The 26,706-nt window shown below is 40.8% G+C and overlaps 1 protein-coding gene and 1 long non-coding RNA gene across 5 annotated transcripts in view; both read left to right on the top strand.

The window, feature by feature from the left end:
* LRCH2 (leucine rich repeats and calponin homology domain containing 2) overlaps positions 1-24,569 on the top strand; it is a 36,246-nt gene extending 11,677 nt beyond the window's left edge. The window contains exons 2-22 of one of the 4 annotated variants that reach the window (XM_061353265.1): positions 140-284; positions 2,860-2,986; positions 4,793-4,898; positions 4,988-5,124; positions 5,337-5,470; positions 6,614-6,701; positions 7,116-7,227; positions 7,535-7,632; positions 7,718-7,785; positions 8,604-8,708; positions 9,958-10,035; positions 11,266-11,334; positions 13,602-13,650; positions 14,237-14,353; positions 15,844-15,888; positions 16,323-16,373; positions 17,407-17,464; positions 18,936-19,048; positions 20,121-20,258; positions 20,504-20,581; positions 21,695-24,569. In XM_061353265.1, the coding sequence (XP_061209249.1) occupies positions 140-284; positions 2,860-2,986; positions 4,793-4,898; positions 4,988-5,124; positions 5,337-5,470; positions 6,614-6,701; positions 7,116-7,227; positions 7,535-7,632; positions 7,718-7,785; positions 8,604-8,708; positions 9,958-10,035; positions 11,266-11,334; positions 13,602-13,650; positions 14,237-14,353; positions 15,844-15,888; positions 16,323-16,373; positions 17,407-17,464; positions 18,936-19,048; positions 20,121-20,258; positions 20,504-20,581; positions 21,695-21,814 (2,036 nt within the window). In that variant the 3' untranslated portion in view covers positions 21,815-24,569. The remainder of the gene's footprint in view (positions 1-139; positions 285-2,859; positions 2,987-4,792; positions 4,899-4,987; positions 5,125-5,336; positions 5,471-6,613; positions 6,702-7,115; positions 7,228-7,534; positions 7,633-7,717; positions 7,786-8,603; positions 8,709-9,957; positions 10,036-11,265; positions 11,335-13,601; positions 13,651-14,236; positions 14,354-15,843; positions 15,889-16,322; positions 16,374-17,406; positions 17,465-18,935; positions 19,049-20,120; positions 20,259-20,503; positions 20,582-21,694) is intronic. The other 3 variants (XM_061353266.1, XM_061353267.1, XM_061353268.1) reach the window with 3 other exon arrangements.
* The window catches only part of LOC133212183 (uncharacterized), a 60,933-nt gene that overhangs the window by 32,325 nt on the left and 1,902 nt on the right, over positions 1-26,706 (top strand). The window lies entirely within an intron of this gene.

Below are 26,706 nucleotides of genomic sequence, written 5' to 3' on the forward strand. Positions count from 1 at the left end.
TGGTCAAACTGAATTATTTTACACTTCTTGCAACACCTTAATTTTTAGGAGCATGACAAGAATAGTGGAGGGTACTTTTATCCCCTCTTCCTTCAGGGACATTTTTGACTGAAACAGGATTGTTTTCTTTTGCTTCTAGATCTTTCAAAGAACAGATTCACTGAAATCCCTCCTGATGTCTGGCTGTTTGCACCACTGGAAACTTTAAATTTGTATCACAACTGCATCAAATCCATTCCAGAATCTATTAAAAACCTGCAAATGCTTACCTACCTTAACATTAGGTGAGTAATTCTGTTTAGTTTTGGGCTTTGTGTAACTTACCTCATTGGAGAGGTGGCATTCAACTTACTGAGGGCCCTTGTGCTCTCAGTTTTGCTCAGATAGATAAATATTTGCTGCTGTTTGCCTTGGTTTTGGTGGGTTTTGGGCCAGCAGTTGTTGCTTCCTCTGAATGCATTGAGAAATCTCAGTCAGTAAATGATGGTAGCTGAGGATCAGGAGAATTTATGCAGTTCTCTTTGATCTTAATGTTCTGCAGACAGACAGTGTTTAGGAAGTAGCTGTCATAATGTGCTGCTCTCAGGAGGGTGGATGTCTCTGGCCAGAAGGCCCTCCTCACTTTGCACATTATTTACTTCCATTGCTGTTCTTAAACTTGGAAAACATATCATTGGATCTTCTCAGAAGAGCAGAAGATGAATATGAGCTGGAAGAACCCTCCCAAAATGAGCAGAGACCCTGCTGTCTGCAGTAGTCCATTTCTTGTATTGACTGTATCAGGTCCTAGGCAGTCCTGTCAGGTGAGGGTTATTGAACCTGGGAGGTTTGGTTCCAGAATTGATTTTGAAAAAAAACCCTAAAAGCTTGTGAATTTATTCTGGAAAAGAAAAAGGTAAAAAGGCAAAACCAAACCCAGGCAAACCAGACACAAATCCCAGAATCCTGGAATCCTGGGTTCTGAGCGACTTCAGGGATCATCTGGGCAAGCTTTCTTGGCAAAGCATTAGGTGGCCCAGCACCCTGTGCAGCCAAATCTTGACAGTGGGGTTAAAGACCACCTGTGTCTTGAAATCTGCAAGTATTAGTACTGAGTGATCGAGGAGTCACAGTCTGTGCTGTGATGGTTCTAAAGAGAATAATATGATAAAACTAGAACATTTTCTGAGAGGAACTGGACCTCATTTTCTTCCAGAGCAGCAACAGTCCATTTCTCTTTAGATGGTGCTCAATACAGTTCTTCTTACAGAAATACAGCAGCAAGCAGTTCTGACTGGATGTTACGTGGTTCAGGAGTTAACTCGTCCAATTATCATCTGCTACACTGTGCTTTGTCTCCAGTTTTGTGCTGATGTCTCGGGCCTCTTTTCGCAGTGCATGGATGCATGGACTGGAGGAGTTGAAGAACAGGCTAAAATACTGGCTTATGAGTTGAAATACATTGTTCCAGAAGAAAACCACATGTTCTCAAAGTCTAATTTTGGATTCAGATGACTGAAGAAGTGTATTGTGCAATTCATAGTCAGGCAGGCAGCTCTTTAAAAACCACCCCCCCCGAACCAGCAAAAGCCCAGAGGAAACTGAACTGGTGCAGAGAACGACGGTTCCATTGCCTCCATTGTATAATCAATCACAAAAAAGTTTACTTCATAGTTTTGCTTCTCATGCTCTCTAACCAAAAAAGCTTGTCATATCTACCTGAAATACAGCATACAAAGAGACTTACCACATACCTACACCCAGAACTTGTTTGCATTGTTCACTTAGAATGAACAGAATAAATACAGAGCTCTACCCAGATTCCAATTACTTTCTTTTGATGCTGTTAAACTTGCAGCACTTCTTTGAAGCTGAAGCATTGCAAGACATGAATTTATTTTTGTTGGCTTTGCAGCTCTCCAAGCTGTAGTCATGGAGAAGAATAATGTAAAAAGCTTTTGCATACAAAAACAGTGCTCTGAAAAATATAAACCAGTGAATCTTTGGGGGGTTTCTTAATATAGTGTCAACACAGATGTCAGCACTTAGATGAGGGGTTTTATGGCTTTTTTCTCTTCAAACTAGAACAGTTCTTCTCCACAGTTCTACTTAAAGCAACAGCATTTACTGATTTATATATTTTCTTTTATGTCTGAAAGGAATTGCTTTCATACCTCACCTGAACAAGCTGGTTTTCCAGTGGCTTTTTTAAGTGTCCCAGTAGCTTTTTAGAAGAATTAGCTATGTTTCTGGCAGTGGCAGTCTGCAGTTGGTAGGTTTTCCAGTATGGATGTAAATCAAGAGTGTCAGTAAGTGTTTATTTCATGTGTGCAAAGCAGACATATGTGCATGCAGGTAGAAAATGGCACACATTTTATTTTTATTGAAACTTACCTTTCAGACTATTGCTCAAGCAAAGTAGTAACTAGGTGGTGAGGGCTTTTTGTGGTGGCTCAGGAGTGATGTGACCACATGACATGAGGAGTAGTGGCCTTGACTCGAGTTCTGGTTTGCTGAGAGCATGATTTCGTATTGGTAGAGTGTTGGATCAGGTGCTCCTGCTGAAGGTATGGGAAAGCAGCATAACAGCAGACATCAAACATTATTCCTTGTAGCACGTTTCTCTGTACACTTCAGTGTTGAATTGAGTTCTAGTACATACTCAGCAAGATGAGGACCTAAAATTCACATATCTGAGAGAGGTTTTATCTGGTAAGGAATTCATGATTGAGACTGTAGTTTAAAGTTAGATGAAGTTTGAATAGGGGGAGAATATCTTCTGGACTAGGAGGAAAGTTGTACAATGGGCATTTCAGACTTCATGTCATGCATACAGAGATTCTAACCTAGCCTTGTGTCTGAATTTTTCTTACTTTCAAGTCGAAATCTTTTATCAACGTTGCCAAAATACCTGTTTGATCTTCCCCTGAAAGTTCTGGTTGTCAGTAACAATAAGCTGGTCTCCATTCCAGAAGAAATTGGGAAGTTGAGAGATCTCATGGAGTTGGTAAGTACAATTGTGAACCATTGTACTGAGTAACCTGAAATGAGAAGCCATTTGTTCACCTTGTAATAAAAGGCAAACGAATAGTCTTGTAAATGTAGAACTTCAACATTTAAATTCAGTCCCTGCTTTTTCTTAGTGTTGGAGCTGCAGTTCCAGGTGTACTGTGCTGGAGGGTTTCACAAATGGGGTTAAGCACAAACCAGTCTGTTGGGTTAACCAAAGCTTAAGAAAGAATCCTAAGCACAGTTTTGCTGGAGTCCCTCACTTGTGTGTTAAAAAGGGTGAATTTTCCTGTTTACCTTCTTTACAGTAATCATCATTCTCTTCATTTTTGGTATCTGTCCCACCCCCCCTTCTGCTCATCCTGTATGTTGGTTGGGGTGACTAGAAGGATGTGTGATATTCACAGTTTAGGTGTCTGTACAAACTGATTTTATCCTATGGCATACTAAATTTGGGCTTTAGCCTCCATAACTTTCTCTGTATCTCTTACTATTCTGGGCTTTTTTGATCATTACTCTGTGTTAAGCTCATGTTTTGGAGAACTCTGCACAATTATTCACCAGCCTGGTGCTTACACTGTGCCTGACTTCTTATTTATGTGTATTTCTTTGGCCATTGCAAGCAATCTGCATCCTGTTTCCAGGGTAACTGTGTATACCCTGGAGATTTCATTTAACATGACCTAATTTACAAGCAGTATGGGAGTATCATAGAATCCCAGAGTGGTTTGTGTTGGAGGGACCTTAAAGCTCCTCCAGCTCCAACCCCTGCCACGGGCAGGGACCCCTTCCACTGGAGCAGCTTGCTCCAAGCCCCTGTGTCCAACCTGGCCTTGAGCACTGCCAGGGATGGGGCAGCCACAGCTTCTCTGGGCACCCTGTGCCAGCGCCTCAGCACCTTCTTTATACTCTCTCCACTGTCAGAGGATTTTAACGTACCACTGCTAGTTTTAAAGGAAGTGAATGTTTTAGGGAGCGAATCCCATGTGAACTTTGATGTGGACAGAGAAGCAGTTGAACCCAAGCAGCCTGGACTTTGGGGCATTCACCTATGTGTAGATATCGTGGTTGCTAAAAGCAGATGCGCCTAAGCGGAAGCTCTGGGAGCATGTAGGGGAGGAGGAGACTGGATGGGATTGGTTAAGGCCTGGTTTCTATGTACTGACTCAGCTTGCCTTAAAATCATCTCTGTCATTGTTATCTCATCTAGGAAACTAGTCTCTGAAGCAAATTTCATTGAATTGAAAATAAAAAGAGGTTAGAAATGGTCTTACATCACTGTGATTCTTGACTCAGTCTGGACTATATAAATGTTAAATTAGGCTCAGAAATAGCTGTAGTCTGTGTTCATTTGGTGCAGCTCTGTCACCATCTAGTGCTTGTCAAATAACTGGTGAGCCTGCTGTTGCTCTTTGTCAGTCTTTTTAGTTGCATGGGTTGGTTCAAGGTGTTTTCAGGAAAAAGGATCTTCCCAGGAAGAGCAGAATGCAAACCATCTGCCAGCCATGGCACAGGGAGCTGTTAACTAGCGTGGGAGCTACACCAGGAACTCCAGAATCCTGGCCTTCAATCTGAAAACCAGTCTTTCATCACTCATTGGTTTAACCGTTTGAATTGAGTTCTTGATGCTCGAATGACTAAATGCTGAAGAACGAGCAAGATGTGTTGTGGTACTACTAACCTTTGTGGAACAAAGATAAAAGACTTGGGGGTTTTATAATATGCTTATAGTAGTTTTGATAAAGGTTTTCCTTTGTTTCATTTCATTTAAGATGTTCAGTTAATTTATTACTCTCTCTCTCAGGATATTAGCTGCAATGAGCTGCAGGTTCTTCCCCAGCAGATAGGAAAACTGCAGTCACTTAGAGAATTAAACATAAGAAGAAATAATCTCCATATGTTGCCAGATGGTAAGCTGCTCCTCTTCATTTCTTTGATGTAGGTAAATTAGTGTTAAGAAGATCTCTGATTCTGTTTCCGTTTGTCTCCCCCAATGCAGAATTAGGAGACCTTCCCTTGGTAAAGCTGGATTTTTCTTGTAATAAAATTACAGAAATCCCAATTTGTTACAGAAAGTTACGGCACTTACAAGTTATAGTTTTGGATAACAATCCGATGCAGATACCACCAGCACAGGTTAGTATTAAAGCATCTGAGCTCAGAAATTTGCAGTAGAGCTTAAGAAAGAAGCAGCTGTTCTAAGAGCAATCAGGTTTTCATTTTTTAGCTTTATGTCTCCCAGTGGGAAGCTGTGGGTACAAACTCAGTGTAGGAAGTATTCGCTGGGGTGCAGTTTCAAAAGATGTGCTGTATAATTAACACCTCTTTGTTCGTTTGTTTCCCAACAGATCTGTTTAAAGGGTAAAGTACATATATTTAAATTCCTCAGCATTCAGGCGTGCCTCAGAATAGATAAAAAACCAGACTCTTTGGATCTTCCATCATTAGGTAAACGAATCCCCTCCCAGCCACTGACAGACAGGTGAGTGGTGCTGTGTTTGTTTTATTTCACTGCAGCATTTGCTATGAAGTGATCTGTTTATTGCAGATAACAGCTGTAATTTCAGTACTTCAACTCTTCCTTATTTAGGAGTCGTAGTATTTAAGGCTGTGTTAATGGATGCTTTATTGGCTCATCTGAGTTGCACTGAGAAATTGCTAAAATACTTGCTTATGATTTGAAAATCAAAACAAAGATGTATTTTCCATTTATTGATTGGAAATCTCAGCTATTTGTTTCCCAAATAGATTATGGCAAAACCAGATGAAAAGTTCCTGTAAATGTTCTGAATATAGAGTTAATGTGGTGGATAGAAAATCTGCCTCCCACATATATATAAATATGTTAAGGGAAACGGGCTTAAACATCAGTGAAATACAGTGGCTTTTTTAATTGGATTGGCTGAGGTCAAAAAGTGCAGAATATTTTGTTTGCCTTGTGTATTGAGCACATCTTGGGTAGTGCAGTGGGTGTACCTTTGTGTTCTCTGTCAGTTTGGTTCACTATTGGAAACCATAGGGGGCAGCGCTTCCCTTGCAGATTGCTTTTTAAGAAAATAGGCAATTTGTTCCTCTCTGTGTTCAAAGCCGAGGGGAAGAGGGAAGTTGTGAAGGAAGCCTACACAGAACCATCTGAACCATCAGGGTTAGTCCATGGTCATGATCTCAGGCAACTGTGCCATAGGGAATTAATCCCCAGCGTCTGTACATGGCTTCTGAATCATAGCATGCCAGATTGGTTTGTGTTGGAAGGGACCTTAAAGCTCCTCCAGCTCCAACCCCTGCCACAGACAGGGACCCCTTCCACTGGAGCAGCTTGCTCCAAGCCCCTGTGTCCAACCTGGCCTTGAGCACTGCCAGGGATGGGGCAGCCACAGCTTCTCTGGGCACCCTGTGCCAGCGCCTCAGCACCCTCACAGGGAAGAGCTTCTGCCTAAGAGCTCAGCTCAGTCTCCCTTCGGGCAGGTTAAAGCCGTTCCCCGTTATTCTCTGCTCATGGAGCATTGAGCAAAAACTGTATTGGCTGCTGTTGATGAGTATAGAGAATGTGTTTATTAAAGGATGTTCTTTTGAACAATGAAATGAGTTTCTTTCATTCTTTGTGGGTTTATTTTTCTTAATGTAGCATGGAGGACTTTTATCCCAATAAAAATCATGGACCAGACTCTGGCATTGGAAGTGATAATGGGGATAAAAGGTTGTCCACAACAGAAGTGAGTGGTTTTTAATCTTGAATTTGTGAAATTTTGGTTGGTTTGTTTCTTCTCTTTCTCCCCCCTTAGTGTAACAAGAGTCAAAGTAGTTGGAGGCTGTAGGTAAGGCAGTATGCAAGGACTTTCCTGAGCCCACTGATGAGGGTGGGCTGGACCTCATTGTTCAAAGTACTGTGTTTCAGTATTAGATTATGTACTGAGTAGTTGTGTGTTATTGCCCAAACTATGATATTCTTTTAAAGCTCCTTCCCACCTCCTCCCAAAAAACCACCACCAGAGACATCTCATCTGACATGTTCATCCTGGGAGCTCTGACTCCTGGTAGGGTCAGTTGCACTAGAATTTATGAGTTCTTCAGCAAATCGTGTAATGGTTTATTTGTAAGTTCTGTATTAAATGTGACTGTCTTTGCAGCCTTCAGATGATGATACAATCAGCCTCCACTCCCAGGTATCGGAATCGACGAGGGAACAGACATTAAGGAATGACAATCATGCAATAGGAAGTAAACTTGACCCACAGAAAGGTAATATCTGTTGTGCATCTGTCAGTTTAGGTCACAGAAATACTTCTGGTTGGTAATGCAATACAAGAACATTGCACAAAAGGATAGGATCATGTGTTGGTGCTGTGTGTTCATCCTTACAGAAAACAATGTAGTAATCACATACAGACAAGGCCAGAAAGAAAATAACATGATTTATAGCTTTAGGAGAAAGGATTTCATTGTTTTATCTGACCTTCTTCATAAGTCATTATCTCTCTGAGGAATAAAACTTGGTTGAGAGAGCTATTTAATATTATCTTTTCCATTTTTCATCAATACTCACTAGACCAGGAGGTGTACGACTACATTGATCCGAACACCGAAGAGGGAGCTGTTCCTGAGCAAGGAGATGTACACACTGGACCACTGCTGTCTTATATTAAGGTAGCATAGTGTGACAAGAAACACTGCTCAGCATCTTTGCTTTTCTTTTAATTCAAGTCTGAGTTTATTCTTCATTCTTTGCAAGGAAAGGGGAAAACAGCCTGAGAAGTCCCAGAAGATAGAACAGAATGAGGACTGGGGCGATGAGAAAAGGTAAATCCTTATTATCTTTTTTGGAAAGCTTTTACTGAGAGTGGGAGGTGAGGGTGGTTTGGGGTTTTGGTTGAGCCAAGAGTGGGGTGCATTGGGAGGAGTGTGGCAGCAGGTCGAGGGAGCTGATCCCTCCCCCTCTGCTGACCCTGGTGAGGCCACGTCTGGAGTCCTGTGTCCAGTTCTGGGCTCCTCAGTACCAGATGAGGAGCTAGTGGAGGGGGTCCAGGGGAGGGCCATAAGGATGCTCAGGGGTCTGGAGGATCAGTCTTATGAAGAGAGACTGCAGGAGCTGGGCCTGTTGAGTCTACAGAAGAGCAGACTGAGAGGGGATCCCATCAGGGCAGATCTGTATTTCAAAGGCAGGTGCCAGGAGGATGTTGCCATACTCTTTTCAGTGCTCCGTGACAGGATGAGGAGCAATGGCCATAAACTAAAGTACAAGTTTCACCTCAACATGAGGAAGATTTTCTTTCCAATGCGGGTGGCAGAGCACTGGCACCAACTGCCCGGGGGGGTTCTGGATTCTCCCCCTCTGGAGACATCCCAAATCCACATGGACATGTTCCTGTGTAACCTGTTCTAGGTGGCCCTGCCTTGGCAGCGGGTTGGTCCTGATGATCTCCAGAGGTCCCTTCCAACCTAATGATTCTGTTCTAAGCTCACTGCATATGAAGGAAAGGAGCCTCATAGGGAACACAAGAGTGCTCCTTGGACAGAAAATAACATACTGGAGGTGGTTCTCAGTTGTCCAATAATGCAGCCATTTCTGTGTCTGGCTTTACTGAAGTCAGGCAAGTCACTGACATTTAATGTTTCAGACTGCAGAAAGAACAGCTGCTGGCTGAAGATGATGATGAACTCAAAGAAGTGACTGACTTGAGAAAAATAGCAGCTCAGTTACTGCAGCAAGAACAAAAACACAGGTATTGCAGTATTAGGATAACTTGGGTTACAGTGAATTTATTCTTTAACCTGCCTTATACCCAAAAGCTCTGGACACATCATTTTGAGAACTTTTTTGTCCAGCTGTTACAGTGACACATGGCTTTCAAGATACCTGTCCTGTGTTTCTTGTTCTAAACCTGTTGTCTAGAGAAGCAAGGGTGTACCTCCAATGGAGAAGAAGAGATGAATGTGAAAGTCTCACATTCATGGAGCTGTAGAACAGAGGAAAGAAATAGAACAAGTTAACTGTGTAAAACAGCAGAAGAAATCCCTGGAGTTGCAGGATGTGGACAGGCCAGGGAGGAGGTTCTGCACTGCTGGTTTTCTTGTGAGGTAGTTGAAATGCACATGAAGCCTTTAGAGAAGTTCATATCCTTCTAGCTTTAAAAGTTACGTAAGTCAATGACAGCAGGGGGATAGCCAGGTTTTAGATAGGTTTTACTTACAACTGCATGCAGTGTATTTAAAAATTGCTTGTTCACACTGGGAAGGGAAAAGTAACAATGAAATCTTGGTATGTTCTTATTACTGAAGAGTATTGCAAAGAAGTCTAAGAATGCCGATTTTTCTCATATTAATTTATTAATCGAAAGAGGATAAGTGTGTTTTCTTCTGTTAGATTTTATGATGGTTATCTATATTGCACGTGTTTGATTAGTTGTAGTTTTTCCTGGTTATCTGATAACTTGAAATAGCAAGCCACTCCTTTTCTGAAGTACTGCAGCTTAACTTCTGGTCACCATAGTTGTATCTTAATGCAGTGATCTTGCAAATAGTTCTGCTTTGCTCTTGAATTATTCAGACATACAGTCTTGGTTGTTAAGTTTTACTTCTCAGTTTAGCATTTATTGGAGTTTGCTTGTGTATCTTTAAGTACAGTAGGGCAAAATGACCTCTGCTACAAAATCTATCCCTGATTCTGCATCAGTGGCTTTGTGAATTGGTAACTTCTTGCTGTCAACAGCAGTAAGAATAATACTTGGAATTTTAGTGAAGCTGTTTCTGTGTGTGTGGAAAATGTGTTCAGTCTGAGTGAACAGAAGTGAGTGTTGTGACATAACTTCTTACTAATCCTGTTTCTGTTCAGTGTGGTTTGGTTTGCTTTTAATATTATGCAGTCTCTTTCCTTTTGCTTGCTCTGCTAATGACTTCCCTGTCCTCTCCCGTCAACCTGTCCTGCTTCCTTCTTCCGTCTGTGGCTTTGGTGTACATGAACTGTGAATACAGACGAAGGCCATTAAGCTATAGAACTTCATTCAGTGAAAAGCTCTTCCAGAGGACAAGGGCGGCAGGACGTGCATCAAGGTATAAAGTGTTTCTAGAGTTTCAGATTGCCACAGTTAAAATGGCCACAAAAGGAGCAGTTTTGGCCGTTTTTTGAACAAAACCATAATAAAGGGGTTGGCTAAGTTAGCCTGAGGTATTTTGCTATCAAAAATAGATGGCAATGCATTTATTGTTCTTTGAGCTGAAATACTATTTAAGGATAATATTTAATTAGGCAGCTCTCCAAAGAGCGTTTAAGTGAGCCCAAACCTAAAAGCGAAATTTCCTGTACCTTTGGCGTGCTTCCTCTTCAGTTTTTTTGGTTCTTTAATATAAAGTACCTCAAATATGGAACCTCAGGCAAAAATTCTTGGGGTTATTTATTTATTATTCATTATTTTGATTGAATAGATCTTGGTTTAAAAGTGCCAATACACATTGATCACAGTTCTGCACATGAAGTCAGTGTCGCTGTGTAATATTACCTCCAAGAATTTAGAATTACTTTAGTTTCTGTCCAACATGACACTTCCTTGGAAACATTTAATTGTAAGCGGTACTGAGTGGTTTTGTTACCTTTAACTCTTTAAACACCCATCATAGTAACTCATAACCTTCTTCCTGTGTGTTCTTCAGTTGTTCTGAATCTGTATGTAAGTTTAGGCTTCTTTCACTGTTTGCCATTTAGAAACATGGAATTTCCATTGGTTCATTTCTGTATTAGACTTTTCAGTTAGTTCTTTGCATGTGTTTTTTTCCATTTTCCTTTCTGCCCTGTATTTCCTTTGCACTTGCAGTGTTTCTTATTCTACTTTCTTATCTGCTCCTGTTGACTGACTTCTTGTGCTCAATTTGTGTATGGTTTCTTGTCTGCTTTAGGTTGATGATCTTCTGTCATCTGACCTTGGTGAACAGTGGGTCCTTTTGTCTTGAGGGCAGCGTAACTTTACAGAGGTGCGAGATCACCTCAAATAGTATATAGTTAGAGAGGAAAAGAGACTTCATTTTGGTCTGAAATACTATGTTAAACTTAAAATTCAGGACTTGAAATATTTCAAGAAATGGAAACAGTATCGTTTATTTCAGTGGATGCAGGATTGGGCTTGGATTTCATATGCCCACACAGTCTAATCTGATGGAAAATATCTCCTTTATATTCAAAGCTGTTTTTCACAGGAAATGTTACACAGTGAAAGTAAACCCTTTTTTCTTAGAATACATGTAAATTACAAAGCTGTTGGATAAATGTATGTCTCTTTTTCTTTCCAGGCTTCTTAATCATTCGGTTTCAGTAAGCACAAGGAGCAGGCCAAAGCAGCCAGTGGAATCTGAGAAATGGTATTGATATACTTAAATGTTTCACAGCTTTCAGGAGTTGATCAATTTCTGTATGTACTCTGTGTCGCTGCTGCCATCTTCTGTCATAGCTCGAGATGAAACAGAAGCTGCCCAAATAATCTGATTTGGAGCTTCTTTCTTCCAGATTAGATAAAATAATAATCAAATCCTGTTCTTTGGAGCCTTTAGGAGATGATGTAATCCATAAACTAATTATGGCTCTGATTGTGGCAGCGGTTCAGGTGACTAAAACATCACTGAATGAATGTTTAGACATGCAGTTCCAGTCCAGACAGTCATAGCTCACCTAGGCAGCAGTCCCATGCAGGTGGGTTAGATCCTGTGTAACACGAAGTGACACTGTAGCTGGGCTTAGGCATCTGCATTTTCTCCCTGCAGTCATTTTGTGCTCCTAAGAGCTGTTGGAAAAGTTGCTGAGAGTTCAGAGCCTTCACTGGCCATCAGTGAGGAATCCATGCTCTGCAGGAGATGTGCTTCCTTGTTCTTTCTTTGAATTAATAAACCACCACCACCACCACAAAGCAGCCACAAACAGAAATACCCAGGGCCTTGTGTTTAGGAACTTGGGAATTCACTGCTTCCCGTTTCTAAATACATGAGTGAGAGAACTTAGCAAGTTTTCAGTCCTCCCTCTCTCCCTTAAGGAGTCCTAGATGAGTTCTTTTAATCAGTTTGGTCTAGAAATAATGTATTTTGTTTGTTAAGCGAAAGAGGGAGCATTTGCTGGCAGCCTCCTGTGAGGGCTCCATTTGAACTGTGGCTTTTGTGATTTTTGCCAGCCCCAGTCTTCTGAAATAGATGCTTTCAGCAGAATCTCTTATCTGCTTATCTGTGTCCAGACCCATCTCTGGCTGTGAATCTTGGAGACAAAGGGCCATAATGTTGCTAGAGAGCGCTGCAGGTGCTAACAGCTCTCTACAGTACAGGTGCACATGAGAAAAGCTTTTACTGGAGGAGAAAAGGACACAGTGCAGATAGTTCAGTGTGATACATCCTATTTTGGCTACCATCTCTCGTCTGTGTCTGTGGTTTTAGAGATCCAGCTGCATATGTGGCTGGTGGTTAGATGAACCATGCTGCAACTATTATTCCTTTGCATGAAACAAAAAAAACCCACCCCCAGCCATCTCCCCATCCCCTTAATTCTGAGGGGTGCACACAGGATATGTTGTTCCAGGTTCTTTGTTGGTTTATTGTATCGATCCATAGGAACCCAAATCACATACTGTGTGACGAACATACAAAGAGAGTAGAAAGACTGTCATATCCCTAAAGAATTTACACTTCCAGAACATGTCATATTAATAGATGTATATGTGCTTAAGTATTTTCTGCAGCAGTTCCTGCAGTTCTCAACTGCATTGCTTATCAAGCTGTTGGATAGGACTCAATTTTCTTCTGCATAACAGCTTTAAATGTAGTGTTATTGGTTTCAGGCAAACAAAGAAAAAGGAAGGGAAAGGAATCCAGAGCAGGAGTTAAGTGGCTGGATGCTTTCCCTTCAGGATTTATTCTGATTGCTCATGGTGCTCATTGGATTGAATGCTCATTGCATTCAATCCCCAGCTGTTAGCCACCTCATCTACTGCACAGCTTCCAAGCCAGCAGTCAGAATGTGAACGAAACGGTGCTGGAAAGGGGATAGAAGTGAATTCCACAGACAGATTCAGAAAGGAAAATTTAAGTGATGGCAAATCTAAACATTTTTATTTCCCCAAGAACTTCTCATCATAGAATGGTTAAAGTTCTCCTGCAGTTCATGTTCCAGCTTCACTGTCCCATCTTAAAACATTTTTCCTTTCCCTATTACTATAAGCTTCTACTTTACCCTGTAGCGCTAACAGTGTAAAGGAGGAGGTGAGTCTCCTAAATGTTTAATAATAGATCTCTTGTCAGCTTTGATCACAACGTTTCCTTGGTTGCTTTGAGAAGCAGAGCAATGAAGATGTATTAGTAATCTCTAAAGGTCAACATACTGAAGTAAAAGCTTTATCTGAATCAAGAACTGTAGTGTAGAGGAGCTGTTGTCAGCATGTGGTAAGGGAGAGTGAAATAGGATTTGAGATTTTAGTCAAATGGTTGTACATTTTAGCCACATGGTGACATCCGTTATAGAGGCAGCCAAAACCCACTGTAGTGCTGCAGAGAAGCTGTTTTTTGAGTGGGCATTTTTGTGATATTTTAAAGTAACCTGGTTTTAAAATAGACGAGGAGTAAATTTCATAATGTCTCATCTTCATTTTTAGTGTCACAACAGATGAAGTGAATTCCCCAGTGTCCCCATACAGCTGGCAGGTAAATATGCAAACGTGAATATGGTGGCATTGTATTTGAATGATTGTTATTGGTTTTTGGGGTTGTATTTCTGACAGAAAGCATTTATACACACAGTTATTGTATGTGTACACAGAGTTATTGCATGTATGGAATTGTGATGGAAAACAGAAAACCCTTGAAGAACGTTATGCTTGAATATAATTTAGCTTGTATTTAACGGAGGCCTTTTGCTCTAAGGGTATACTTTCCTCTTAATCTATGAAGTATTTACAATTGCTTTAAAAAGCCTCATACTCTAATAGGAAGGAATAGTTGGAAATGAAGTTTTAGCATAATGGTCCCTTCAGATTGTCTGCTTTCAGTTCTCGTAAAATAGGCTTTCATACATTGTTATAAGACTAAATCTGCTCTCTCTCTTCAGAGTACATTGCATAATACAGTACAGTGAAAGAGATTTCTCTTACAGCTAGTAGATGTGTATGATCTTTCAGATGAGAACAGCAGAGAGATACTTAAATAGTTGTGTTGTAGTCACATAGTACATAATGACTGATGTTAATGTCCATGAGGAGTAGTTACCTTAAAAATACTTGGGAATTTGTAGCCCCTGGAAAACCAGAAGGATCCAGTGGATGAGCAGCACTGGCCAGAAACCCAGCCAGTGATCTGGCAGAGTGAAGAGAGAAGGAGAAGTAAACAGATCAGGAAAGAATATTTCAAGGTAATGGAGGGGAGTGTGGGTGGGGGGCACTTAATAAGAACCTGTATCATTAAGGAAAGGTAAGAAAACCTCAAAGGTTGTCATACTTCTAATTCTGTATGTAACCTGTGTTTTTTATTTGGCTCTTTGGAGTTAAATAACATATATTCTGTATTTAGGGTAATGTGAGAGTGCAGGAAAATCTTAGTGCTTTAAATAAATGGAAGTAATTCACAGTTGTCTTACGGTAAAGACAGAAACAAATCTTCAGTCATTGCTCCTTCCCCATCCAGTTGGAGGGGTTTTATGCTTATCTTTTATCGTAGCACAAGGGAAATGGATTTCGTGCAGTGTGGTTCTAAGAATGATTTGTGCCTTTGGCAGAATCTTCTCAGTGCATTAGATTGCACTTCAGAGAGGAAACTCTGCCTGTACCACTTTGCTGCTGTAGTGTGTTCCACTGGTCACCAGAGGTCAGTGCCTGCTTGTGGCAAAACAGATTGGAGCTTACCAGCATCATCAGGTAAAATTTGGTTTGGGGGTGGTGGAGAATTATCTGCAGTGGAAAGTTGAGTTAAAATTAAACTTGCCTCTTAAGAAATTAGTTTCTTGGCTCTTTGCCATCAAACGTCTTTATGAAATGCTAGGGACGTCAAAAGGAATTGAGTTCTGGGTAGAGCAACGCATGCCATACACCTTGGAGATATTCTTGTCATTATCGAAGCTGTTTATCTTCTTCCTGAGAAGGTGATGGACTTGTGTTCTCTTTCCAGGAATTTGGTTGTTTGGGGCTTGGTTTTAGTTTTGTTTTTTTTTTCTGTAATTTTGCCTTGGAAAAAAAGGGGAAAAAAATTCTAAGTGAACAGAGTTCAGTCCCCTCTGCTCCAGGGACGGGCTGAGAGCTGAGCTGGTTCAGCCTGGAGAAGGCTCCTGGCACACCTTCCAGCTTCCAGTGCCTAAAGGGGCTCCAGGAAAGCTGGAGAGGAGCTTTGGACAAGGGATGCAGGGACAGGCCAAGGGGAATGGCTTGAACCTGCCCAAGGGGAGACTGAGCTGAGCTCTTAGGCAGAAGCTCTTCCCTGTGAGGGTGCTGAGGCGCTGGCACAGGGTGCCCAGAGAAGCTGTGGCTGCCCCATCCCTGGCAGTGCTCAAGGCCAGGTTGGACACAGGGGCTTGGAGCAAGCTGCTCCAGTGGAAGGGGTCCCTGCCTGTGGCAAGGGTTGGAGCTGGGTGAGTTTTAAGGTCCCTTCCAACACAGTATGTGTCATACCTGGAGTTCACATTATAAAAGTATTTAGTTTGAAAATGCCTTTAGCTCATCAACATGAGTAAGATCTTGCCTGCCCTAGGAACTAGATGTTCCTGTTCTGTTTTGTTTCCTTTTAGCTCCTTTGATTTTGTAACATTTTTTTTTCTCAGCAGTAATAAGTCACATCTGAGTGCTGTCAAGCCATCAGTTCAAATGAAAACCATAATTCCATTTTGAAGTAGTAATTATTTGTGTTTTGCAGTATAAGTCTTCCAGAAAGAGTTCAAGTGGAAATGAAAATGATGAGGTGAGAAGCAGTAACTGCGTAAAGCATTTAAGAAAATACTCTATTACATTTGTCTTTTTTCTGAACGCTTACAAGTCATAGACCAGGAGAACATTGGCTGGAATCCATGCAAACAAACTGCATTCCAGAGCCAGAGCAGCAAAAAGTAATTAAACTCCTTCATTTAAAAAAGCTCATCAAGAAAAGTAGGACATTTACTTGCTTTGGTGATAGGGAACTTAACTCATCTGTCAAGCAGAGGGGATGTGAAGGTAATGCTCGACACCCTGAACAATGTTACCTTGACTTACATGTTCTTAGGCTCAGTTGCTGCCAATTTGTTGTATACTTGACAAATGTTGCATGTCTCATGTATTGTGTATTTCATAATTCCGTGTTTCTTGTGAAACCATTATCTTCATTTTTATAATTTCATCTCTTTGATTTCTTTTTAGCAAGACAGTGATAATACTAATGTGTCCCCACAGTCTCCTGTGTCGTCTGAGGTACAAGTTTGTGGGTTTGTTTTTCATTCAGCAAACATTTCTTTGTGTGCGTTACTTGTCACCACACAGATGTAAAGCTGTTTCCTTTGAAACTGCAATTAGAAATATTTCATCATCATCAAAAAAGTCAAAAATAGAAACTACAGACAGATGGTACAACTTGGTTTATCTTTGCAGCTGTCTGATCTCTCCTAGATGGCTTCTTTTTGACCAGTGTATGGAAAGGTGCATTGCTTTGTCTCCATTATCTTTCCTAATGAAAACAGCTATTAAAGCAAAAATGGAACTTGCACACTGTGCAGGTGTCCCCTGTGCACTAGCCATCCAGGGGATTTAAAGTGAAACATGTGAGTTAGTATGTTACATATCACAGAGAGACCAAAATTACTGACTCTTTGGGAGTATTGTCCCTGATGTTCTGGCTGTTGCCTTTGTGGTACAGCCTTGTGCCCTGGTTGCTTCCCTTTTGAAGGGATGTCCATGGAGCTGCACCCACTGAGCTCTGACAAAGCACACCAGCGATCATTTGTGTTTCCCCCTTATGTCAATAAGGAACCTGAGGGGGCAGAATTGAGAGCATCTCATCTGGAATGAGTGGAAACAATGAGATCTCCTGTGCATACCAAATCACTGAGTGCGTATTTTTAGATGGTGAAATGAGAAAAACTTGATCTTCATAACTGGAAGTAAACATTTCCTAAGAAATATTTTGATACCAAGTGTTGGGAGGATACTTGCATTTGCTTTCAGCTGGCTTAAAATGCCGTTCACAGAATGGTTTGCAGTAGTTTGAAATGGGTTAGAGTAGATTTTAGTTAATCTGGTGCTGCTTTTCTTCCTCACTAAGGCAACTTTATCTCCATGTAGCGAGCTTACTTTCATTCCTCTTTTATACTGTCCCCTTCAAAAGAGGGCATTGCACTTAAGTAAGACATTTTTCTTAGGCAGGAATAATTTAAACACTATCTTGATTTAACAAAAGCAAGTTCTTTTAATGAATGGAAGAAAATTGACTTTTGTCTCTTTTTAACAGGATTATGAAAGGACAGATAGTAACACTCATGGTCCATTTGGTCTCAAACCAAGGTCAGGTAAGCTGCTATTCTCTACCAGAGCATTATAAAAACAATTGTTCATTTCCTGGGCTGACATAGATGGTAAGGATGGAGGATGTGAGAGTGTGAATGACTGAAGAGATGCCCCAGTGCAGCAGTCCATTCTGTGTACTTACCATGAGCATGGTGCTGGCAAGGATAGAGGCAGCTGCTTACAAAAGCACTGACTTGTGCATACTTAGTCACTGCAGAGAGCAGGGCAACAGCTCATTCTTGAGACCTGATGGCTGAGCCGGGAGGGTTTCAAGAGAAGCAGATTTTTGTCTGTCCTATGAAAGGGTGCTTTGAGCAGAGCTTTGCCAGGAGTTTCATGGCTTAGTGCTTTGTTGCACACTGACTCCGCCAAGACTCTGACGTGCCCTCGTAAGAGAGCTGTATTGTCTAAAGCAGACCTTCAGTCCTCTGAAATCTAGGTAGATAAAATATGTTTTTTTCAGTTACCATATTCTTCTGTTTGCAAGTGTTTGTGAACCCTGGAAGAGCCCCTGTGCAATCCTGTTTACAGTTAATACCACTCTTCCCTGTTTTAAGGGAACAGTCTTCATGCAAATTCACTAAGGAAGAATGAGCTCAACTCCTCAGTTTAGTTTAATTCAGTGAAATGATCTCCTTACTAGGAGCCTATGAGCCCTCAGCAGCAGAGTATGCCTGGCTGAGGTGATGCAAAGGGCTTCTTCAAGACCCTTAAGTCCCTTGAGCTTTGTAAGCAGTTGTGTGAAACTTCAGTGCCAGGGGTAGTCAGGGTAGTTGTATGTCCCAGGACATGCCTGGCTGGGATCTAGAGGCTTCTGAGTTATGTACAGAAGAAGTTTTATTTGCCAATGTGCTATAAAATAATAGGTTTGTCATTTGAAGGCTTTCTGCCTATGAAGAATGTAAAGGGAATGTAATAACACACCTCCTTTTTAAGGAGCTCTTGGACTTCTGGATGAGACACTTCATATTTTCAGATAAATTCTTAAGAAGCAATCACTGTATCTCTGCATATGCACACTTACCCTGTATCTGTGTGTGTGTGTGTATATATATGTATATTTTAAATCTCTCAATGTAAGTTGTATTAGAGAACTCTGTCCCTTTTTTGTCTCCATAAAGAATTTAAACTCGATTAAAAGTCAAACACAATGAAAATACTTTCAAAGCTAATTTCAAGGTAAGTGTGGAAAATGTGCAGATGAAGCTGTAGATCTCAAACAGGTATTTCAATGGTGAAGTCAATTCTGTCTCCATATTTTCCAGTTATCCGTTTGCACTTAAAGATGATCTCTCTATTTTATTTGAAAGAGAAATTTTATAGACAGCACTTTTTACATCAGGATACTTCAATATCCAAATTCCAAAAAGTCTGCAGCTTTTCCCCCGTTTTTATCGTTGGTGTGAGACTTTTGGTCATTCTTCAGTGTTTTAAATCTGACTTCTGAAAACTAACTTCACTAATGTTCGACAGCTTTCAGCCGTGCATCGCGCCAGGACTATGGAGCTGTGGATCCTGGATTCACAATGAGGAGGAAAATGGAACATTTAAGGGAAGAAAGGGAACAAATAAGACAGCTTCGCAATGTAAGTACCATTATGTACTGTATGGGTGCAGTGCATTTAGTTTAAGCTTTTATAACCACAACTTAAACCTTTATAACAAAGGCCTGCAAATCATTACAGCTGTACAAGGGCGTCTCGGTAGTGATACTTATTAAGAAGTAAAACACTAACCAGGACCTGTATGTGTTGTAGCTGAAAAATGAAGTGAAATGAAAATCCTTAATTTTTAGGTTTTTGAGGTTTTAGGTTCTCCTAGGGAGAGAGATGATAAGGCTGCTTGTGTTTGCTGCTGTTTGACCTGAGATTTGAAAAAAGGATGGTCATAGTCATAGCAAAATGCTTTTTAAGTGTAGAAAGTTGCTGCAAGTTATACAGTACTGAATGGGATCTAAATTTCAAGCTTCCAGTAAGTTGTTTTCTATTTCTGTTCTCAAGATATGGAACAGCTATAGTTAACTATAAATCAGATAAGCTCTGCTTTCCAAGGCAGGAGGAATTTGGGGTGTGACTTTGCTGAAGGCTGTTTGTCGTGCCTGGTTCACTTCCTGAGCAGTAGAGGCTTGTTGCTGCGGTGGGAAAAATCGGTTCCCACTTCTGTTTTGCAACACAAGTGTGGGCGCTTCTAGGCCACCCTTCTCTCAGCTATTTCTCTGTCACCTGCACGAGAGAAGTACCCATACCCAAAGTGGTTATGTTCCTCTGTTTTATTCTTTTTCTCTTAATAAAGTTGTGCGTGATTTCACCCAAAGATTATGCACACTAACAGTCAGTGAGTTGTTCAGCCTGACATTTCTGTCCTTAAATTCTGTGCTTTCCTATTCTAAGTAGTGAGTTCATGGAATGGCTTTGAGAGCTGTGTATCATGGTAGTTGTTGCCTCAGTGTCTTTCTTAACATATGTGGCTGTGTCATTTAAAAAAAACAACAAACCAAGCAAGCAAGCAAAGGGAATATGAGGTTTATGCTGAAGAGGAAAGGATATTTGTATGAAATGCGAGTTATCTCCATTTACTTCACTTTAGTATTAAAATACCCCTTTGAAATTGAATGCTTAGCTTATGTTGAAAGTAACTTATTTATGGACTTTTTAATAGAATCTTGAATCCAGGTTAAAAGTAATTTTGCCAGATGACATCGGAGCAGCATTGATGGATGGAGTAGTTCTTTGCCATTTAGCCAATCACATAAGGCCACGTTCTGTTGCCAGCATCCACGTACCATCGCCAGCAGTGGTAAGTGGTTTATCTCACTTCTGCTGCATCCTAACTGAAAACAAGCTTCTGTAGTTCAATACTAAAGCATCATGAATCATGTTGACCGTGTTAACTGGATACATTCCTCACTTCAGTTTTTCTGCAGGAAGCACTAAACAGAGGCTCAGAAGTTTTCTTTCATTTCACAAACAGTCTTGTGTTTTAGCAATTGTAATTGTATTTGCATCAGAAATGACTGATGATCTACCATCCTGTCTTTACAGCCTAAGCTCAGTATGGCAAAATGCCGAAGAAATGTTGAGAACTTTCTTGATGCTTGTAAAAAGCTGGGCGTATCACAGGTACACTGATTTGCTTTATTGACTTACTAATAACAAGTATATCAGCAAATACTGAAGTTTGAAGTGTTTGAATGGCTTAATTCAGTTAGCAATAGTGACTATAAAACTGAGCAGAACTTGAAGGTATGAAAGGAAGTCCCATTTCTAGCCTGTGGCATGAACTTGAGGTAACTACTTGATGGGTTTCTAGTTTGTTCCTTATAGTAAAAATGATCCTGACCTCCTTATAAATTACCAAAACAGAGGAACTGATGAGAGAAGGTAATGTTGTAATATGTGAAAGCCTTGAGTTTAGCAACTCGCTTTGTGAATTTCTGTCTGCCTACAAGAATCCTGCAATTACAGAACTGCTTAGCTGTCATCCTCAGCAGAGCTGTAGTTGCAGCCCATTATTCATGCTTCTGTTGCCCAAGTTTATCCTTTTCCTTCCTTGTATGGAGGTGGAGGGGGAAACCCCTCAAGTTCAGACCATTTCCTGCATATTGGGAGAGACAAAAAAACTCCGTTGACTTGTTTTAGTGGAACAGGAAAATTTGTTAATGGATTGAGAAGCCTGGGATACTGCTCTGCCCCAGCTTCTGTCTAGTGTGGAGCCACAGGCAATTCAGAAGACAGAGATGCTAAGATTTACCTCCCGAATCATAATAACACTGGCTAGCACTTGGAAAAGTTGTCCAGTTTGTCATCTTTCAGTTTGAAATTCCAGCACTTCACTGGTGAATGGCTAATAATCCAGTCTATCAACGCTTCCAAGTTTTCCCAAGGGAAAAATTGGTAATAAGCTTATAAAACAAGGTGAGGGGGAAGAAGGGTGCTGAGCCAGTAGTGCCCATCAGGTGTTATTCTGGCTCTGCTTATGAAAACAGTCTTTGGCTTTATGAAATTTGCAATCTTGTGTCTCTTCTAGTGTTGTCATAGTTTAATACTTTAAACAGGTCTTGAACAGAATTAATAGATTTGTAGCCATTCTGTTATGGTAAAGAACCACATGTGAAATTTAAGGCCAGAGACACTTTCTACGTAAGTGTCTCAGTGGTGTATGTGTGACGTCAGGGAACCTGCCTTGGAGAAAAAAAGAATGAAGCTTGATACACGTACTGCTTTGTTTTACAGGAGAGACTTTGCTTGCCTCATCACATCCTGGAGGAAAGGGGGCTGGTGAAGGTTGGCCTCACAGTTCAAGCTCTGCTTGAATTGCCTGCATTGAAAGTACCTCAGCTTTCCTCCATGTGACGCAACTCCTTGGGAGCCAGACAACGTTCCATCCGATCTGCCTGTTTGGATCCCTGTGAGGTAGTTCAGCTTCGTACACAGGAACACTCAAGCCATCAAAAACTACTACTATCTGTCCAGATGCTGTAGAGAGCCTTACTTTGGAGTTGTAGGTGACAACCTTGGAGTCAGCTGGCAGTTAAAAGACCATAATTATTATTCTTTACTTTTGTAATTGGATGCACAAAGAGATGTGGTAGCATCTGGTTCTCTTCCTGGTTAATTTAAGTTAAAAGCTGCCATTTAACACCTCACAGTGTTACAGTTAAATGCTGGATTTCTTTCTCTCTCATTGAAAACGTTGTTTGAATTCTTTTACAAGTACAAAGCACACCCCCTTCACTTTAATCTTGCAAGACAACCATTTGATTTCAAGGTAAGACCAAAATGTAGCACTGGTGTGATGGCAGAAATGCGAGCGGCTGATCACTTGTAACCCAGTTCCACTCCCTCAGAAAGCTTCATCTTTGTGTTCCTTATTTTTTGCACTCCTCATTGTAACTTAGACACTTCTAACATTGCCAGTATTTAGTCTAAGTGTCTGGTGATTACACAAAGCAGTATCCAATGGGAAAAGGACACATTTTATTGAGTTTATTCCAGTCTTCTAGGTTGGTGCCAAATACTTTTTTTCAGTTGTACTGTAGATTGTTTACATGTGAAGTGCCTGTGTAATTGAGAACTCGGAATAGTCAGAAACATTTTTGCAATTTCTTTGTTTAAAATAGATGAAATGGAAATTTTTAAATATTTTACTAGTTTTTTGTAAAATCAGTACGTGAAGATTTAAGTAATGCTTCACACTTTTGATGTTGGGTGTTTTTAAGTTTGTTGCACAATTGAATTGGTTATTTTGTTGTCTAATAATTAGAAGATACTGTAAATACTTTTTATTTATGATATTTAATTTGATAATACCTGATCACTTTTGGGTTAATGTATTGTTGGACAAGAACAAGTTGTCTACTTTTCTTTAGGACACACAGATACACGCGGTGAGTAAGAGGTGAGGACTAGTGATGCACACCGAGTAACTTAGGACATTTTGATAAAACTGCCAAAATCTCAGGTTCCTGCTGTGACGTTCAGGATTTTGTGTAATGTTGCTCCTGAGCTCGTGTTACATTTTTACAACAGATTTATCCATAGTTTAGTTGGGAAATATCAGTGTTTCTCTTTTCAGCGTTTACAGGATTTATTATGTAACTTACACAAGTGTGGCCTAGCACACAGATCGGTTTGTATACGTCACTGTGCTGAGACATTAGACCAGTAGACTTTTCTGGATGAATGGGGAAAAGAACACATTCCACTGTGGTGGATTTTTGAGGCTTCTCTAAGTTTATCTATTTGTTTGCTTCTGCACCAGGTCTCAGTGTGTTGGGCACATCCTGAAACCATGCACAGTTGAGTTGTTCTCCAAAAGAGTTGCTCATAATTTAGTAATAAATCTGTTTGTGTTAGCCTGTTCTTCATGAATAGGTAGCTCCACTGAAAACTGCCACAGAGTTTCTGTTTCAGGCTAAGTTCATTTTGATTGAGGGATACATTTGCGAAGCAGGTAAAAAGATTTGATTCTGTTCTTTCCAGTTAATCAAGGCCCCATCTATTATAATTCATAAAGGAATGAGGGAGAGGTATTGTTTACTCTTCACTTATTTACAGTCCTTAAAATCAGTAATTGAGAGGAAAAATAACCTTCTGCTGACAAGATTTTGTTTAAAAGATAGATTCTTTTTAAACCCCTTGAAACAAGCTGATCGATGTGTAATAGTTAAAACCCCCTGTTGTATAGATGGTTTCTTACAGTGAGGCTCCTGGAGAGGCTGGTGTAAAACAGCAAACCCCTCAAAAGAAATCCTAGGTTACAGGAATACTTGTTTAAGGAAACTGGATTGCTTTGACCTTTGAAATGTGGGATTTCAAACCCCTCTAATGGGTTTGTAAATCATCCACATTAGCCTCGTTTTAACACCTTCAGTCCCCATTCCGCTAAAGGCACTTCCCTGGAAAGTCACACTAAGACTCGAATAAGTACTATAATTCATTACGCCAAATGCTTGTCTGCTGCTTTTGAAGAACACAACCATTCAAAAGAATAAGTTATTGTCGTTCAGTTCCTTGCTGTGGTATTGACAACACCCACCACGTTCTCTTTCAGTACATTAGCCATAGTATTGTTAACTATAAATGGTCACTTTCAGTTAACCTGCCTTAAACTGACCTATTTCCTTGTATATTTTAATGTTTTTTTGATCTTAAAGGAACTTTTTTTTTCGCTACTCAAACTAAATTGATAAAGTTCCATCTCAGTGTAAACATTAAGAATGCCCTTGATGTCATGTGCCAGATGCTGACCAGTTTGGTCTTGGGTTGTGGGGTTTTTTAAGCTTAGCTTATTTCCTAAGTAACTTGAAAACTGGATGTGAAATTAATGGATTTACTTTGACTTGTACCTCTGAAGCTGAAAACTACTAAAGTTTTTCTTCAGTACTCTGGAGTTCTTCCCACAAATTAGAAGCAGTCTCACTTTGCCATTCCTTGGAAATTATGATGGCCTTCTTCATGCTTACAGGGAAGGATAATCATGATTCTTCCTGGGCTTCCTTTTTAGCATGACAAAGATGAAGGCCTTCAAGTATCTTTCAGAGCAATGTTGAGAAAAGGTCCGCTGTGCCTGGACAAGTCTTTTCTCCGCTTCCTTTAGCTGCTGTTACAGTTAATAATCTAAAGCCTTGCAGAAATTGGCTGTTCCCATTGTGATTTTTAGGAGCAACTGTGAAAAAAAGATACTTAAGTTTTGTAATACAAGTTTGTTGGTGTCTTTTCCTGCACAAGAGTTTGCCCTTTTCTCCCTTTCCATTTGATTCCCAGCATCTTCTCATTGTTTGTTCACAGATCTAGTGACTTCACATTGGTCATTGAAACATACTCCTCCTTTCTCTTGACTCTAAGAAACTTCTCCAGTGTCATTGGTGAGCTACTGTGATTCCAGAATCCCTGCTCCAAACAGTATGTTTGAGATACCCTTTTCCCATTCTGTTTGGGATGTAGTGGCATTAATGAATGCTTGGTACAGCTGATGGGATGGTTAAAAAGAGAGGCCTGCCCCCCTTCCTATTGTAATTACTCAGTTTTTACTTAGGATGTGAAGAGAAGTCACAATGAAAAACTTCAGGAAGCTGCATTAAGTTTTCCTAATAAGAGGTAACTAGGGTGCTTTCTTATTGTGAATGCTGTACAAAGTTGCTGCAGTCATGTGGTCTGAAGTATAAATTACAGAGTGAATCAACATACTGACAGGGCCCCTGGTCTTGTGTATGTGTTCCGTTTCTCTGTGTCGCTAGGTGCAGTATGTGTTACACATGAAAGATCTTTCATTTAAGCAATAATGCCCCAGATATTGTGAGGTCTTAAAGCAGTGACATTAAAATAACCACGATAAAGTGTGGTTGCCTCTCACACAGTATCTCAGAAGTGCTTCACATCTGCAACACTGCTAATGCAGCGTGTGAGCTGGGGCACTGCTGGTGATGCAGAAAGCCATCTACGCCTAGAGGCCTTCCAAAAAACTAAAATGATCATAAAATATGGAGGAAACAGTTGATATAATAAGGACATGAATCATAAGAGTGTCTGGGTAAAATCTGAGCTTCACCAAAGCCAAGGCATGTCCTGCTCTTAACTTCAGTAAAGAAGGAGGAAAGAAGGGTCTCAAAGATGGCCTTGAGTAAAGAACTCTTTCAGTAAAGGAGTCCAGGGGAGGCCGTGAGGACGATCAGGGCTGGAGCTCCTCCCCTGTGAAGGCTGAGAAAATTGAGGCTATTGAGCCTCGAGAACAGAAGCTGCGTGGAGACCTCAGAGCAGCCCCCAGTGTCTGAAGAGGGCTACAGGGATGCTGGAGAGGGATTCTTCATCAGGGACTGTAGCAATAGGACAAGGGGTGATGGGTTCAAACTGAAACAGGGGAAGTTCAGGTTAGATATAAGGAAGAAATTCTTTACTGGCACAGGGTGCCCAGAGAAGCTGTGCCTGCCCCATCCCTGGCAGTGGTGAAGGCCAGGTTGGACACAGGGGCTTGGAGCAAGCTGCTCCAGTGGAAGGGGTCCGTGCCCATGGCAGGGGTTGGAGCTGGATGAGCTTTAAGGTCCTTTCCAACCCAAACCAGTCTGGGATTCTGTTATTAAAGATTCCACCTTTTTGGCTTACGGATCACCTGAACTGCAGACCACAGCAAACATGGCTCAAATTTGTCTGGTACTGCAAAGCTTTAGTGTCAAACTCTTGGCTAAAAGCAGTGATCTCTGGTAAGTCAAAGGAATCTGTAAAATGCTACACAAATTCATTAATGCAGGTTTTCTGATGTGCCATATACGTATTAAGACAGTAGGAAAAATTCCTTTGAAGCACAGCTTTCATACTGTGGGAGGGTGTCCCCACAGTAACACTGCAGGTGAGGATTGCCATCAGTTATGTACTGCACCTCAAACTTTAGTTCAGGTATCACTTAGTGGCTGTCTTAGATTTGGACATAAATCTGTAGCCAGATTCAAACACAAAATGAAAAGGCATCTGTTCACTAAAGAAAATGTCTGTTTGTCTTCTCAGATGGAAGGACAAAGGTCTGGCACTTCTCTTTCTGCTGCTTCCTAAATGCTTGTACAAGGGTAGCTGTTGTACCTAATCGAGCTGCAGTCTGCCTGTGCACCAAAGCTTGTTACTGATTCAGCTGATTCCAACTAAAAACAACTTTTGGGAGTTTCTGCACTTTCTGCAGATAGATGATTTTGTATTGGTAAATCACACTTCTCTGTTTCCTCCTGCAGTCAGGCTATCGTGTGTGTTTGTTTCAA

The sequence above is a fragment of the Neopsephotus bourkii genome, unplaced genomic scaffold (genome assembly GCF_033783945.1).
Source record: "Neopsephotus bourkii isolate Nb327-2 ecotype Australia unplaced genomic scaffold, CSIRO-AGI_Nbou_v1 NB_668, whole genome shotgun sequence".
Lineage (NCBI taxonomy): Eukaryota > Metazoa > Chordata > Aves > Psittaciformes > Psittacidae > Neopsephotus > Neopsephotus bourkii.